This window comes from Loxodonta africana, chromosome 7, assembly GCF_030014295.1.
Source record: "Loxodonta africana isolate mLoxAfr1 chromosome 7, mLoxAfr1.hap2, whole genome shotgun sequence".
In the NCBI taxonomy this organism is placed as follows: domain Eukaryota; kingdom Metazoa; phylum Chordata; class Mammalia; order Proboscidea; family Elephantidae; genus Loxodonta; species Loxodonta africana.
This window is the reverse complement of record NC_087348.1, coordinates 29,200,693-29,213,774: the sequence shown is the minus strand read 5'-3', so window position 1 is coordinate 29,213,774 and position 13,082 is coordinate 29,200,693. Positions and strand designations below refer to the sequence as shown.

The 13,082-nt window shown below is 37.8% G+C and overlaps 1 protein-coding gene across 1 annotated transcript; it reads right to left on the bottom strand.

Moving 5' to 3' along the window:
- Positions 1-10,901: 10,901 nt before the first annotated feature.
- On the bottom strand, positions 10,902-11,837 carry LOC100658261 (olfactory receptor 5D18-like). The gene has a single exon (XM_023541542.2). It carries the CDS (start codon positions 11,835-11,837, stop codon positions 10,902-10,904), a length of 936 nt encoding a protein of 311 aa, XP_023397310.2.
- Between the last annotated feature and the right edge of the window lie 1,245 nt (positions 11,838-13,082).

Genomic DNA, 13,082 nt, shown 5'->3' with positions numbered 1-13,082 from the left:
TTTATACGAATTTGAGTGAATTAGAAATTTATTCAACTTCTGTATTATCGTCTATGCACTGGTGTATAATGGTCCTTTTCCTCTCTCTTTCTCAACATAAGCTGATCATTTAAATTGCAAGACTGCTCATTCATACGATCCACAGAGCCAAAGGAACAAAAGTGTCAGACAACAATTGTTCCCCTTTATCACCACTGTTATTTAACGTTGTGCTGGAAATCCAACCTAGAGCAATAAGGCAAGAGAAAGAAATAAACGGCAACCTGCTTAGAAAGGAAGAAAGAAAGCTATCCTTACTCACAGATGATATGATCCTAAACATAAGCCAGCATAAGAAAACAGGAGAAATGCTAGGGGCCCTTGTATATGGCATAAATACAACACAAACCATAACTAACAAACACCAGGAGATAAACTAGATAACTGGGAGCTCCTAAAAACTCAACACTTAAGCCCAAAGATCTCACAGGAAAACTCCTGGAACTAATAGAAAAATTCAGCAGTGTAGCAGAAAACAAAGTCAACATCGAAAAATCTGTTGGATTCCTAAGGATCAACAAAGAAAACTTGGAAAAGGAAATTAGGAAAACAATACCATTTATAATGACCTCTAAAAAGATAAAACACTTAAGAATAAATCTAACCATGTGTGTAAAAGACCTATATAAAGAAAACTACAAAACACTACTGCAAGATAACAAAAGGGACTTACATAAATGGAGAAACATACCATGCTTTTGGGTTGTGAAAATGTCAATTCCATACAAAGGGATCTACAGATATAATACAATTTCAATCTAAATACCAACAGCATTCTTGAACAAGATGCTAAATTATTCACCCACTTTTCATGGAAAAGAATGAAACCATCATTCTGTATGGTGTGAGTTATGGGTCCTGGATAAGCAAAGCATTATTGGAGAAAAGAAGTAAAATAGGAGGTCTCACACTACCTGATCTCAGCACCTACTATACAGCCATGGTAGTCAAAACAGCCTGAAACTGGTACAGATAGATCAGTGGAACAAAATCAAGCGCACAATCATAAATCTATCCAAATATGGTCAGCTAATTTTTGACAAAGGACCAATGTACATTGAATGAGGAAAACCAGTCTTTTTAAAAAACAATGCTGACCAACCTGGATGTCCATGTGTAAAAAAAATGAAACAGGACCCATAACTCACACCATACAGAATGATTAACTCGAAAGGATCCAAAGGCCTAAATACAGAACCTACAATGATAGAGATCATGGGGAAAAAAAAAAAAAAAAAAAACAGGTGTAATGGTTCAGATTGTCAACTTGGCTGGGTGATGTTTCGCAGTGTTTATAAGGGATCACCCCTGTGATGGGATCTGCTGTGAGGAGCCAATCAGTTGAAAAACAGTTTCCTTGGGCGTGTAGCCTACATCCAGAAATAAGAGGGTGTTTTGGGCTTTGCTCTCTCTGGATCCTGCAGCTGTCTCCTGTTCATCTGACCTTCAGTTACAGGGAGTTCGGCAAGTAGCTTACCTGCAATCTTTGGATTCATTGATCCTCACAGCCTGTGAGCCAAGCGCCCTTCTCTCTGACCTGCTGATCTTTGGTTCATTAGTCCTTGTGGCTGTGTGAATCAGGAGAAGCCTCTATTCTGATCCACCGACTTGGGAGGTACCAGCCTCCACAATCACTTAACCCGTTTCCTTTATATAAATCTTTCTCTCTCTGTGCCTTTATTTTTCTCTATATATACACTTCACTGCTTTTGCTTCTGTAGAGAACCCAGCATAAGAAAACAGGGGAAATGCTAGGAGCCCTAGTTGATGGCATAATTACAGTATAAATATGGCACCTCCTTAAGTAGCTAGCAAAAGAAATACCATAAGATCCAGCAATCCCACTCCTAGGAAAATATTCTAGAGAAATAAGAACCATCACAGAAATACACATATGCACACTGATGTTCATTGCAGCTTTATTCACAATAGCAAGAAGATGGTGTGTACATACAATGGAATATTATGCAATGATAAACAACAATGATGAAACATTGAAACCTTTTAAACATCTTGCAATGTAAACAAATCCAGAGGGCATTATTATGACTGAAATAAGTCAATCACAAAGGAAAAAAATTGCATGAGACCACTAGCATAAAAATGCAAGAAAAGATTTTCATGTAGAAAAAAAGAACCTTTGATGGTTATGATGGAACTGGGGGATGTGGAGAGAAAATCACTTAATTGTTAACTTCGGTGAGAAGAAAGACAACATACAATATAGGAGAAGGTAGTACATCTTGATGAAAGCAAAGTTGTAGAAGTTTCCTGTTGTTGTTGTTGTTAGCTGCCCTCGAGTCGGTTCTGACCCATAGCGATCCTATACACAACAGAATGAAACACTGCCCTGTCCTGTGCCATCCTTACAATCGTTGTTATGCTTCAGCTTATTACTACAGCCACTGTGTCAATCCACCTCGTTGAGGGTCTTCCTCTTTTCCCCTGACCCTGTACTCTGCCAACCATGATGTCCTTCTCCAGGGACTGATCCCTCCAACAACATGTCCAAAGTATGTAAGACTCAGTCTCGCCATCCTTGCTTCTAAGGAGCATTCTGGTTGTACTTCTTCTAGGAGAGATTTATTCATTCTTTTGCCAGTCCATGGTGTATTCAATATTCTTCACCAACACCACAATTCAAAGGCATTAATTCTTTTTCGGCCTTCCTTATTCATTGTCCAGCTTTCACACGCATATGATGGGATTGAAAATACCATGGATTGGGTCTGGTGCACCTTAGTCTTCAAAGCGACATCTTTGCCCTTCAACACTTTAAAGAGGTCCTTTGCAGCAGATTTACCCAATGCAATGAGTCTTTTTATTTCCTGACTGCTGCCTCCATGGGTGTTGATTGTGGATCCAAGTAAAATGAAATCCTTGACAACTTCAATTTTTTCTCCATTTATCATGATGTTGCTCATTGGTCCAGTTGCGAGGATTTTTGTTTTCTTTATGTTGAGGTGCAATCCGTACTGAAGGCTGTTGTCTTTGATCTTCAAAAGTAAGTGCTTCAAGTCCTCTTCACTTTCAGCAAACAAGGTTGTGTCATCTGCATAAAGTAGGTTGTTAATGAGTCTTCCTCCAATCTTGATGCCCCGTTCTTCTTCATATAGTCCAACTTCTCATATTATTTGCTCAGCATACAGATTGAATAGGTATGGTGAAAGAATACAACTCTGATGCACACCTTTTCTGACTTTAAACCAATCAGTATCCCCTTGTTCTGTCTGAACAACTGTCTCTTGATCCATGTAAAGGTTCCTCATGAGCACAATTAACTGTTCTGAAATTCCCATTCTTCACAATGTTACCTGTAATTGTTATGATCCACACAGTCGAATGCCTTTGCATAGTCAATAAAACACAGGTGAACATCCTTCTGGTATTCTCTGCTTTCAGCCAGGATCCATCTGACATCAGCAATGATATTCCCGGTTCCATGTCCTCTTCTGAAACTGGCCTGAATTTCTGGCAGTTCCCTGTCGATATGCTGCAGCCATTTTTGAATGATCTCCAGCAAAATTTTGCTTGGGTGTGATATTAATGACATTGTTCTATAATTTCCACATTTGGGTGGATCACCTTTCTTTGGAATAGGCATAAATATGGATCTCTTCCAGTCAGTTGGCCAGGGAGCTGTCTTCCATATTTCTTGGCATAGGCAAGTGAGCACCTCCAGCATTGCATCCATTTATTGAAACATCTCAATTGATAATTCCATCAATTCCTGGAGCCTTGTTTTTCACCAATGCCTTCAGAGATTTCCCATTTCTTCATCTTTGGCCGTAGTGGTTGGTGCATAAATTTGAATAATAGTCGTGTTAATTGGTCTTCCTTGCGGGCGTGTGGATATTACCCTATCACGGACAGTGTTGTACTTCAGGATAGACCTTGAAATGTTCTTTTTAATGATGAATGCAACACCATTCCTCTTCAAGTTGTCATTCCCAGCATAGTAGGCTATATGATTGTCAGATTCAAAATGGCCAATACTAGTCTATTTCAGCTCACTAATGCCTAGGATATTGATGTTTATGCATTCCATTTCATTTTTGATGATTTCCAGTTTTCTAGACTCATACTTCGTACATTCTAGGTTCCGATTATTAATGGATGTTTGCAGCTGTTTCTTCTCACTTTGAGTCTTGCCACATCAGCAAATGAAGGTCCCAAAAGCTTTACTCCATCCACGTCATTAAGGTTGACTCTACTTTGAGGAGGCAGCTCTTCCCCAGGCACCTTTTGAGTGCCTCCCAACCTGATGGCTTCATCTTCCAGCATTATATCAGACAATGTTCCACTGCTATTCATAAGGTTTTCACTGGCTAGTGCTTTTCAGAAGTAGACTGCCAGGTCCTTCTTCCTAGTCTGTCTGAGTTTGGAAGCTCAGCTGAAACCTGTCTTCTATGGGTGACCCTGCTGGTATCTTAAGACTGGTGTCATTGCTTCTAGCATCACAGCAACACAGTTTGAGAAACTGACAGACACATGGGGGTCAGAAGCTTCCTAGATATATCCAAATACCTTGGGGGACTGAGTCACTGGGGCTGAGGGCTCAGAACTATGATCTTGGAGACAGCTAGGTCAATTGAAAGAACATAGTTCATAAAGAAAATGTTCTACATTTTACTTTGGTGAGTAGTGTCTAGAGTCTTAAAATCTTGCAAGTGGCCATCTAGGATAAACATATTTTCATCCCACCGAGAGCAAAGGAAAATGAAGAAAACCAAAGACATTAGGAAAATATTAGTCCAAAGTAATAATGGATCACACGAACCACAGCCTTCACCAGCCTGATCTCAGAAGAACTAGATGGTACCTGACTACAGCCATCAACCCCTCTGACAGGGATCACAATAGAAGGTCCCTGAGAGAGTGGGAGAAAAATGTAGAAAAAAATTGAAATTCACAAAAATGACCAGACTTGCTGGTCTGGCAGAGACTGGAGTAACCCCAAATACTATGGCCCACTGACACACCTATCTCAGAACTGAAGTTGCTCCTGAAGTCGACCTTTCAGCCAAAGATTTCACAGGCATATAATACAAACAATAACACATGTGAAGAACGTGCTTCTTAGTTCAGTCAAAACGCAAACCAAATGGGCAACACCTGTCAAAAGCAAAGATGCGAAAGCAGGAAGGGACAGGAAACTGGATGAATGGACACTGGGAACCTGGGGTGAAAAGAGAAAGGGGAAAAGATGATACGATGCAGGGTTTGCAACTAATGTCAAAAAATAATTAGTGTATAAATTTTTGAATGAGAAATACATCTATGCTGCAAATTTTTGCCTAAATCACTATAAAATGAAACATAAAAATAATTAAAAACTTTTCTTCACCAAAAGTCTTTACTAAAAGAGTGAAAAGATGAACTAAAAAACTGGGAGAATATCTTCGGAAATCGTACGTTTGTTAAGACTCTAAAACCAACAGATATATTAAACTGCAATAACTCAACAACAAAAAGATAAATAATGCAGTCAGAATGCACAAAGGACTTGAATAGACATTTCACCAAATGGCCAACAAACACATGAAAAGATGCTCAATGTCATTAGCCATCAGAGAGATCCCAATCAAAACCAAAATGAGATATAATTTCATACCCGCTAAGATGGCTAACAGAGCACTGTTGGTGAAGTGGTTAACAGCTTCCCTGCCAACTAGAGTTCAACAGTTTGAATCCACCAGCCTATGTTTGGAAACCCTATGAGGCAGTTCTACTCTATCCTATAGGGTTGCTATGAGTCAGAATGGACTCGACAGCCACAGGTTTGGTTTCGGTTTTAAGATAGATAATATTCAAAAAAAGAAAATAAGAAATGTTGGCAAGGATGTGGAGAAACTGGAATCCTTATCCATTGCTGGTGAGATGGTAGAATTGTACAGCCTTCGTGGGAAATAGTGTGGCAGTTCCTCAAAAGACTGAAAATAGAGCTATCGTATAACCCAGCAATTCCACTGTACGTACATACCCAAAACACTTGAAAGCAGAGGCTTGTACACCAGTGTTTACTACATTACTGTTCACAATATCCAAATGTTGGAAACATCTTAAATGATCATTAACAGATGAATGGATAAAATAAATGTGGTAACACATACAATGGAATACTACTTAGAAGGAGAAATGAAGTCTTGATACATGCTGCAATATGGACGGAGCTGGAAGACGTTATGCTGAGTGAAATCAGTCAATCACAAAAGGACAACTATAGTATTACTTCTATTATATAAAAAGACAAGAAAAGACAAATGTACAGAATACAAAGTTTATTAGTGGTTACTGGGGAGAGGGAGGGAGGAGGAAAATGGATGAATGGTGATGGGAATATTACTTGATGAAGGATAGAGTTGCACTGCAATTATTGTAATTTCCTCAATAAGTTGAACACCTGTAAAAATTGAGTTGGCATAACTTGCCTGATAGATATATATACAATGACAAACAAACAAAAACAAAAGAGGGTAGTTACTGAGGTTGATTGTGTTCAAAGGAAAACTTCATGGGATTTAATTCCATTGTTTGGAGGTTTAGGGTCATGGTTACAAAGGAGATTTCAGTTAATTGGCCTAATAAGGTATTTTTGCTTCCTTTTTACCTACTGGCTCAGTGCACAGTGACTGGGCTATAAAAAACTTGCATGCGGCCTTTCAAGTCATGATTGATCTCTATTTTTCTGGAGCAATTGAGGAAGAAAGAGTAAGGAAAAGGAGGGAGAAACAAAATCTGTGGCTGACTGCCTCCTTGAACAAATGCCTCCATTGCTATGAGATCAGAAAAACTCAATGGTTCTTGGCTACCATTACTGAATATGCTGATCAAAGGTTGTATAGAAGAATCCTGATTTTAAAAAGACAGAAAGTTCAGGACAGAATTTTAAATTCTCATGGACTCCAGACTTTCTGAAGCCATGCAGGCTGGGTCAACCCCTGGAACTATGGCCCAGAGTTAATTTATAATCCTTAAACCCAAATTATCTCTCAAAGTCTTCTTAAAACCAAAGGACAGTTTAGCTTAACTACTAAAAATGTCTTCCTTGAACATTAATCTCTTTTTAAGAACCATCTATACGGAATCAAAGTGAAAACAGCAATTCAAAAGATTAGATAGGAATCTTAGGGAGTGGTGTGTTTGTGTAATGGGGGAGGAACTACAAAGAAAAGGAGAGTGAAAATGGTTGCACAATTCAAAGAATATAATCAATGTCTGTCTTAATTATCTAGTGTTACTATAGCAGATATACCACACGTGGATGCCTTTAACAAAAGAAACTCATTCTCTCTCAGTTTAGGAGGCTAGAAGTCTGAATTCAGGGTGACAGCTTCAGGGGAAGGCTTTCGCTCTCTGTAGGCTCTGGAAGAAGGTCCTTTTCATCAATCTTTCCCTGGTCTAGGAGATTTTCAGCACAGGAATTCCAAGGGAAGCACTCTGCTCAGGGCACTATATTCTTGGTAGTCAGAGGTCCTTTTGTCTCTCTGCTCACATCTCTGTTTTATAGCTCAAAAGTGATTGACTCAAGACACAACCAAATCTTGCAGACTGTGTCCTACTTTATTAACATAATTGCCTTTATCTTGCCTTATTAACATCATAGAGGTAGGATTCACAACACATGACAATAACATCAAATGACAAAATGGTGGAACTTCACACAATACTGGCAATCATGGCCTAGCCAAGGTGACACACATTTTGGGGGTGTAGTATTTAGTCCATGACATTCCACCATTTGGTCTCCCAAAATTCATCTTCTTGCCACATGTAAAACACATACACTTATCATACCATAGCAAAAGTCTTAAATCAGCCCAAGTCCAAAATTCAAAAATTCCACTTCATCTGTAAAATTGAATATACATGTTATCTGCTTCCAAATTACAGTGGTTGAATAGGCACAAGCTAGACATATCCATTATTAATGAGAGAATTTCAAGGGAAAAAGTAGTAAGAGACACCAAGCAAGTCAACGTAACACATTACATTAGCTCTCAATGCTTAAAAATTATCCTCTGTTTCTGAGACCATTTAGGCAATTGCCCTGGTCTCAAACTCTTGGTGCTGATCACACTTTCTGGGATTCTGGGTGGAAGCCCCTTGGCCCTGGACTTTAGCTCTACCTTCCAGGCCTACTGAAAAAACAGCGCTGTTCCTTCATATTTTGGTAGCCACATTCTCCAAGTCCATCTGAATGGTGAACCTCCTGCCTTGGCCCCAGCAGGCCCCACCATTTTTCTATCCCTTGGGGATTATAACCATTATAAGAAATACTAAAAACATTATAAGAAATTAAGAATATGAATCATAAAATACCGGTATCTATGAGGAAAGTTAAACTGAAACATGATTTTAGGAGAAGGGAAAATGTAAATCTGATTGCACAAAATGACCTTGTTCATAGTTTGAATGAATTATGATGTGTAATGGAGATTACACTTCTTTTTGATGTTTAAACTTATGATGAAGTATTTTATATGTCAAATTGAATTCCTGGGGTTTATACACATTTACAAAGCTAATTTAATGGTATATGGACAAAAATTTTGGAAGCATTAGTCTTATATACTAGGTTCAAATTATAGGCAAAGGAATCTGCCATAAAGAACCTGGAATGTCACAATTTGAGAATGAAAGAACATGAGATTGTATAAAAGAATTTACTAGAAAAGGTGTTTGCCAGTGTGGCTGGATTCTGACATGATTGCTCCAATTCTGTCAACAGTTGATTTTACAACTGTAGCCGAGTTAATTCAACTGTATGAGCCTCAGTTTCATCACAGTAAAAGCAAAGTCAGCTGTGTCACTTGAAACACAAAACGAGATTATCATTTCCCACAAGAGGAGAGAAGTGAAAGTTCTCAGTAAAAAGGGATTGATTACCCATCATTAATCCAATTCAAGAGAATACCAATTATTTCCTAAGACCAAAGAAAATTTTAAATTTTATGTGTCAGATATGTAGTGAAGGATAAATTTGTAAATACCCGGAGACACAGAAGTTTAATAAATGAAAAACCATTATCTCATCAGACAGTTACTAAGAGAACATTTCTACAGTCTTTATATTTGCAGGTACAATGACTGTTCAATTCATTCTTCATCAACTAATGCATAAAAAAAACCCATTGCCATTCAATGGATTCCACCTGACAGTGACACTATAGAACTGAAAATTAAAAATTAGAATAATGATCATAAGTTTAAAGTCATATGACTCTTCCAAGTAATTTCTTGGGCCATATAAAATTATTCTGCAAATTTTTTTTTCTCTGTCACTAAAACTCCTGGCAAATTATTTCTCCCACTATATTTTTGTTTTATTTGGAATTTAATCTAGACGTATTGAGTAGAGAAAAGAGAAGGATATACAGATTTGTCAAGCAAAACTGAGTTAAGGAGATAGAGCTGATATATCTAGTTGCAAATGACAGCCTGGATTTCATTTTATTTTAAATAAGTTTAGGTGACTATTACCATGCAACACTTTGGCAAATTCAAATAATTTTTTTGAGTTTTTCTATGGTGGATGGAAGTCCTGTTGGTAAGAATTTACTAATTATGCTCATGTTCCAAATATACATACATATAAATAAAAATAAATTAATAAAGTATATATAACAATTGTGATAGTTAACTGGGCAAGTTAATAGCATGAAACACAGATAGGGCAGGTACTTATTTTCTCTATTTTTTGCATATTTTTGCTTTCTGAAATCCATTTCTGAGCCTCTGGTACAGCCTATCAAAACTATCATTCAGTCATGTTGGAGCTCTTTTGAAGATGTGCTCAGGTTATGGATCTAATTCATTCAACTTAGCATTCATGTATATAAGATACAACATACACACACACACAAACACACACACATGCACACACAAATACACACAGTGTTCACTCAGTAAAAATTGATGGACTCAATATTACAGCCCCATTTCCTTGAGTTTGTTCATTCTAGTCTGTCCTGAGTAAAATCCCTTCTTCACTGAAATGTGTCTCCTAAAATTCTGCCCATTCCCTAGGACAACTTCAAATAATATCTTTTTTATGAGGACTTATTTCTAATGTCCCTAAATTAATTCTAATTCTTCCTTGCCCCAAAACTTCTAGGGTAATTATTATAGTTGGTCTTTTGCAATAGGCACTTTCTTTATTACTCCAGCATCACCACAAGATTATGCGTTCCTTGAAGGCGCGTCTTATCTTTAGTTCGTCTGTACGCATATAAAAAACCCAAACCCACTGTCCTTGAGTCGATGTCTACTCACAGCGACCCTATAGTAAGTGTAGAACTGCCCGATAGAGTTTCCAAGGAGCACCTGGTGGATTCAAACTGCTGACATTTTAGTTAGCAACCATAGCACTTAACCACTTCAGCAACAGGATTTCCTTGTGTATACATATATATGTGTATATATACACATATATACACACATATCTATACATACACACATACATACACACACACACACACATATATATGTATGCAAAAAAACGTGTGTTTCTGGAGAACCCAGTATGCTCCAGGTATTTTATAAGACAGGGTTGGAATTAATGTTTATTCAGATAATGCAAGGTGCCCCACATGATATATATATTACCTTTTGAACTTCACTCTAGGATAATGAGCTGTCTTGTGGTATCACATTTTCGTAGATTTTAAACTAAGAATGAAAGAAATTGTGGTCTTTTCTTTAAAGTACGAGACAAAGCCAAGTTTACTCTCTTTGAACCAAAATCTACATTCTTTCTATTGTGCAATATTAGTTATAATTTTTAAAGATACCTTTAGAAACAAGCTTTGCAGACAAACATTATTTAAAAGTGAGGGACAAATGCTACTGAAATAATACACTCAATGGAAAAAGAATTTAAAATCCTTTATCTTGCTGACTGTATTCTTGACATCCTTATTCCTCAGGATCAAGGGATTCAACATGGGGATCACCACTGTGTAAAACACAGAGACTACTTTGGCAGTGTGCCTGGGGTTTTTGGAGTTGGGCACACAGTAGAGGAAGAGGATGGTGCCATGGAAGATAGTGATGGCAGTCAGGTGAGAGGCACAGGTAGAGAACGCCTTACGAGGACCACTGGCTGAACGCGTTTTCAAGATGGTGACAACAATAAACACATAAGAGGTAAGAATGATGAGTAATGTACTCACCTCATTAAAAGTGATACAGATGAATAGCAGTAACTGGCTGAGAGAAGTATCAGAGCAAGAAAGAGAGAGAACTGAGGAGAGCTTGCAGTAGAAGTGATTGATTGTGTTGAAACCATGAAAAGATAATTGGAAAGTAGAGCATGTGATCACCAAGGAACATACTGCTGCCCACGCATATGATCCCACCACCAGCATAGCACAGAGTCTCCGGGACATGGCAACTGTGTAGAGCAGAGGGTTACAAATGGCCACAAAGCGGTCATAGGCCATTACAGCTAGTATAAAGGACTCATTCGCCGCAAAGGTACCAAAGAGAAAGAATTGCACTACACATCCTAAAAGTGAAATGGTTCTGCCTTCTACAACTAGATTCACCAGCATTTTGGAAGCAACGATGGAGGAATAGCAGAAATCCACAAATGAGAGGTGGCTGAGGAAAAAGTACATGGGGGTGTGCAGTTTGGGGTTAATTTTGATGATTACAATCATCCCAACACTCCCTACAACAGTGAGACTGTAGATGGCCAGAAATACCACAAAGAGGGGAACTTGCAGTTCTGGGCAATCTGAGAAGCCCAAAAGGGTGAATGTGACAGCACTTTTATTACCCTCTGACAATAACATGGCTTCTGTTTGTCCAAATCTGAAAGTCAGTCCTAGAAGTTAAAAAAAAAAAAAAAAAAAAGATAGTGGGGATATAGGAAGTTTGGATCAACTTCCCGTTGCTGAGACTGGAAAGAATATCTCTTTCAGAATCTATGTATTTATTAATCAAAATGTGGTAAATTTCTAAAATTTTAAAACATGATTACCCCATAAAGAATTTAGAGATCGTATGGTAAATTTAAGTCAAGTTCTCACAAAACAACTTTAGTTCTCCTTGAATGTTATTAGTTCATAGAAGACAAGCCTAGCCTGATGTTGGATTATGTCAGCCTCACAGTCAATAACAAAAATCAGAAAGCCTAAATTATATCATTTAATCAGTTCATAACATCTACACACTATGGACATAAAGAATGGACAGCCTTCACACTTCACATCTATGTTTTTTTTATTAATTCTGCATAGTACTTTAGTCTATGTTTTTCCTTCTGACACAGTATCACTCATATCAAAGTAAATATCGATTACTTTTTAGCAGCATGTGTGGCAGCTTTGCTGCTGCCCTTGGCTAGAAATAAAAAATTTGAAGGTTCCTGTCTACCCACAGGCACATTTGAAAAATGGGTTGGTAATGTAATTCTGAGAAATAAGACACTGAAAAATTTATGAAGCACAGTTCTACTCTTATACTCATGAGGTCCCCATGATTCCAAGTCAACTTGCCGGTAACATTTTTTCATTCTTCAAATATGGTTGTTCTGAGTTCCAGTTCTCCCTCATTGTTTCAGGAATAAAAAGACTAGAGCAGATGATAAATATAATCCAGTCTACATTCTTATTCTAAAGATGGCAGAACAGCAGTCAGAAGATGCCTTGAATTTCACAAGACATGCTGATAAAATCCAGTCTATGATCCCCAGCCATGTATTCATTTCTCTACCCCATACAAGGGACCATCTGACAAGTCTACCTACTAATATATTTCCTTTGTTATTGATCACCCCCCTAAATTTTGAGCAAACTAGAGACTCTAAAATTATGGGAAATAGTCCAATGACACTGTTCTGTGCCACAGAGATATAGTAGAGAGCGGAATCCAAATGAAATGCAGGAGAATAGGATTTAGAGATATTTTCACACAGGAATAAATAAAGACTCTTGGACTTAGAAATTCACATTCCCACAGCCTCTCTCATTCACTTCTCTTCCTTTAACACTTCTAGGATACTCATTCTTTCCCTCTATTATGTATGTAGAAGAATT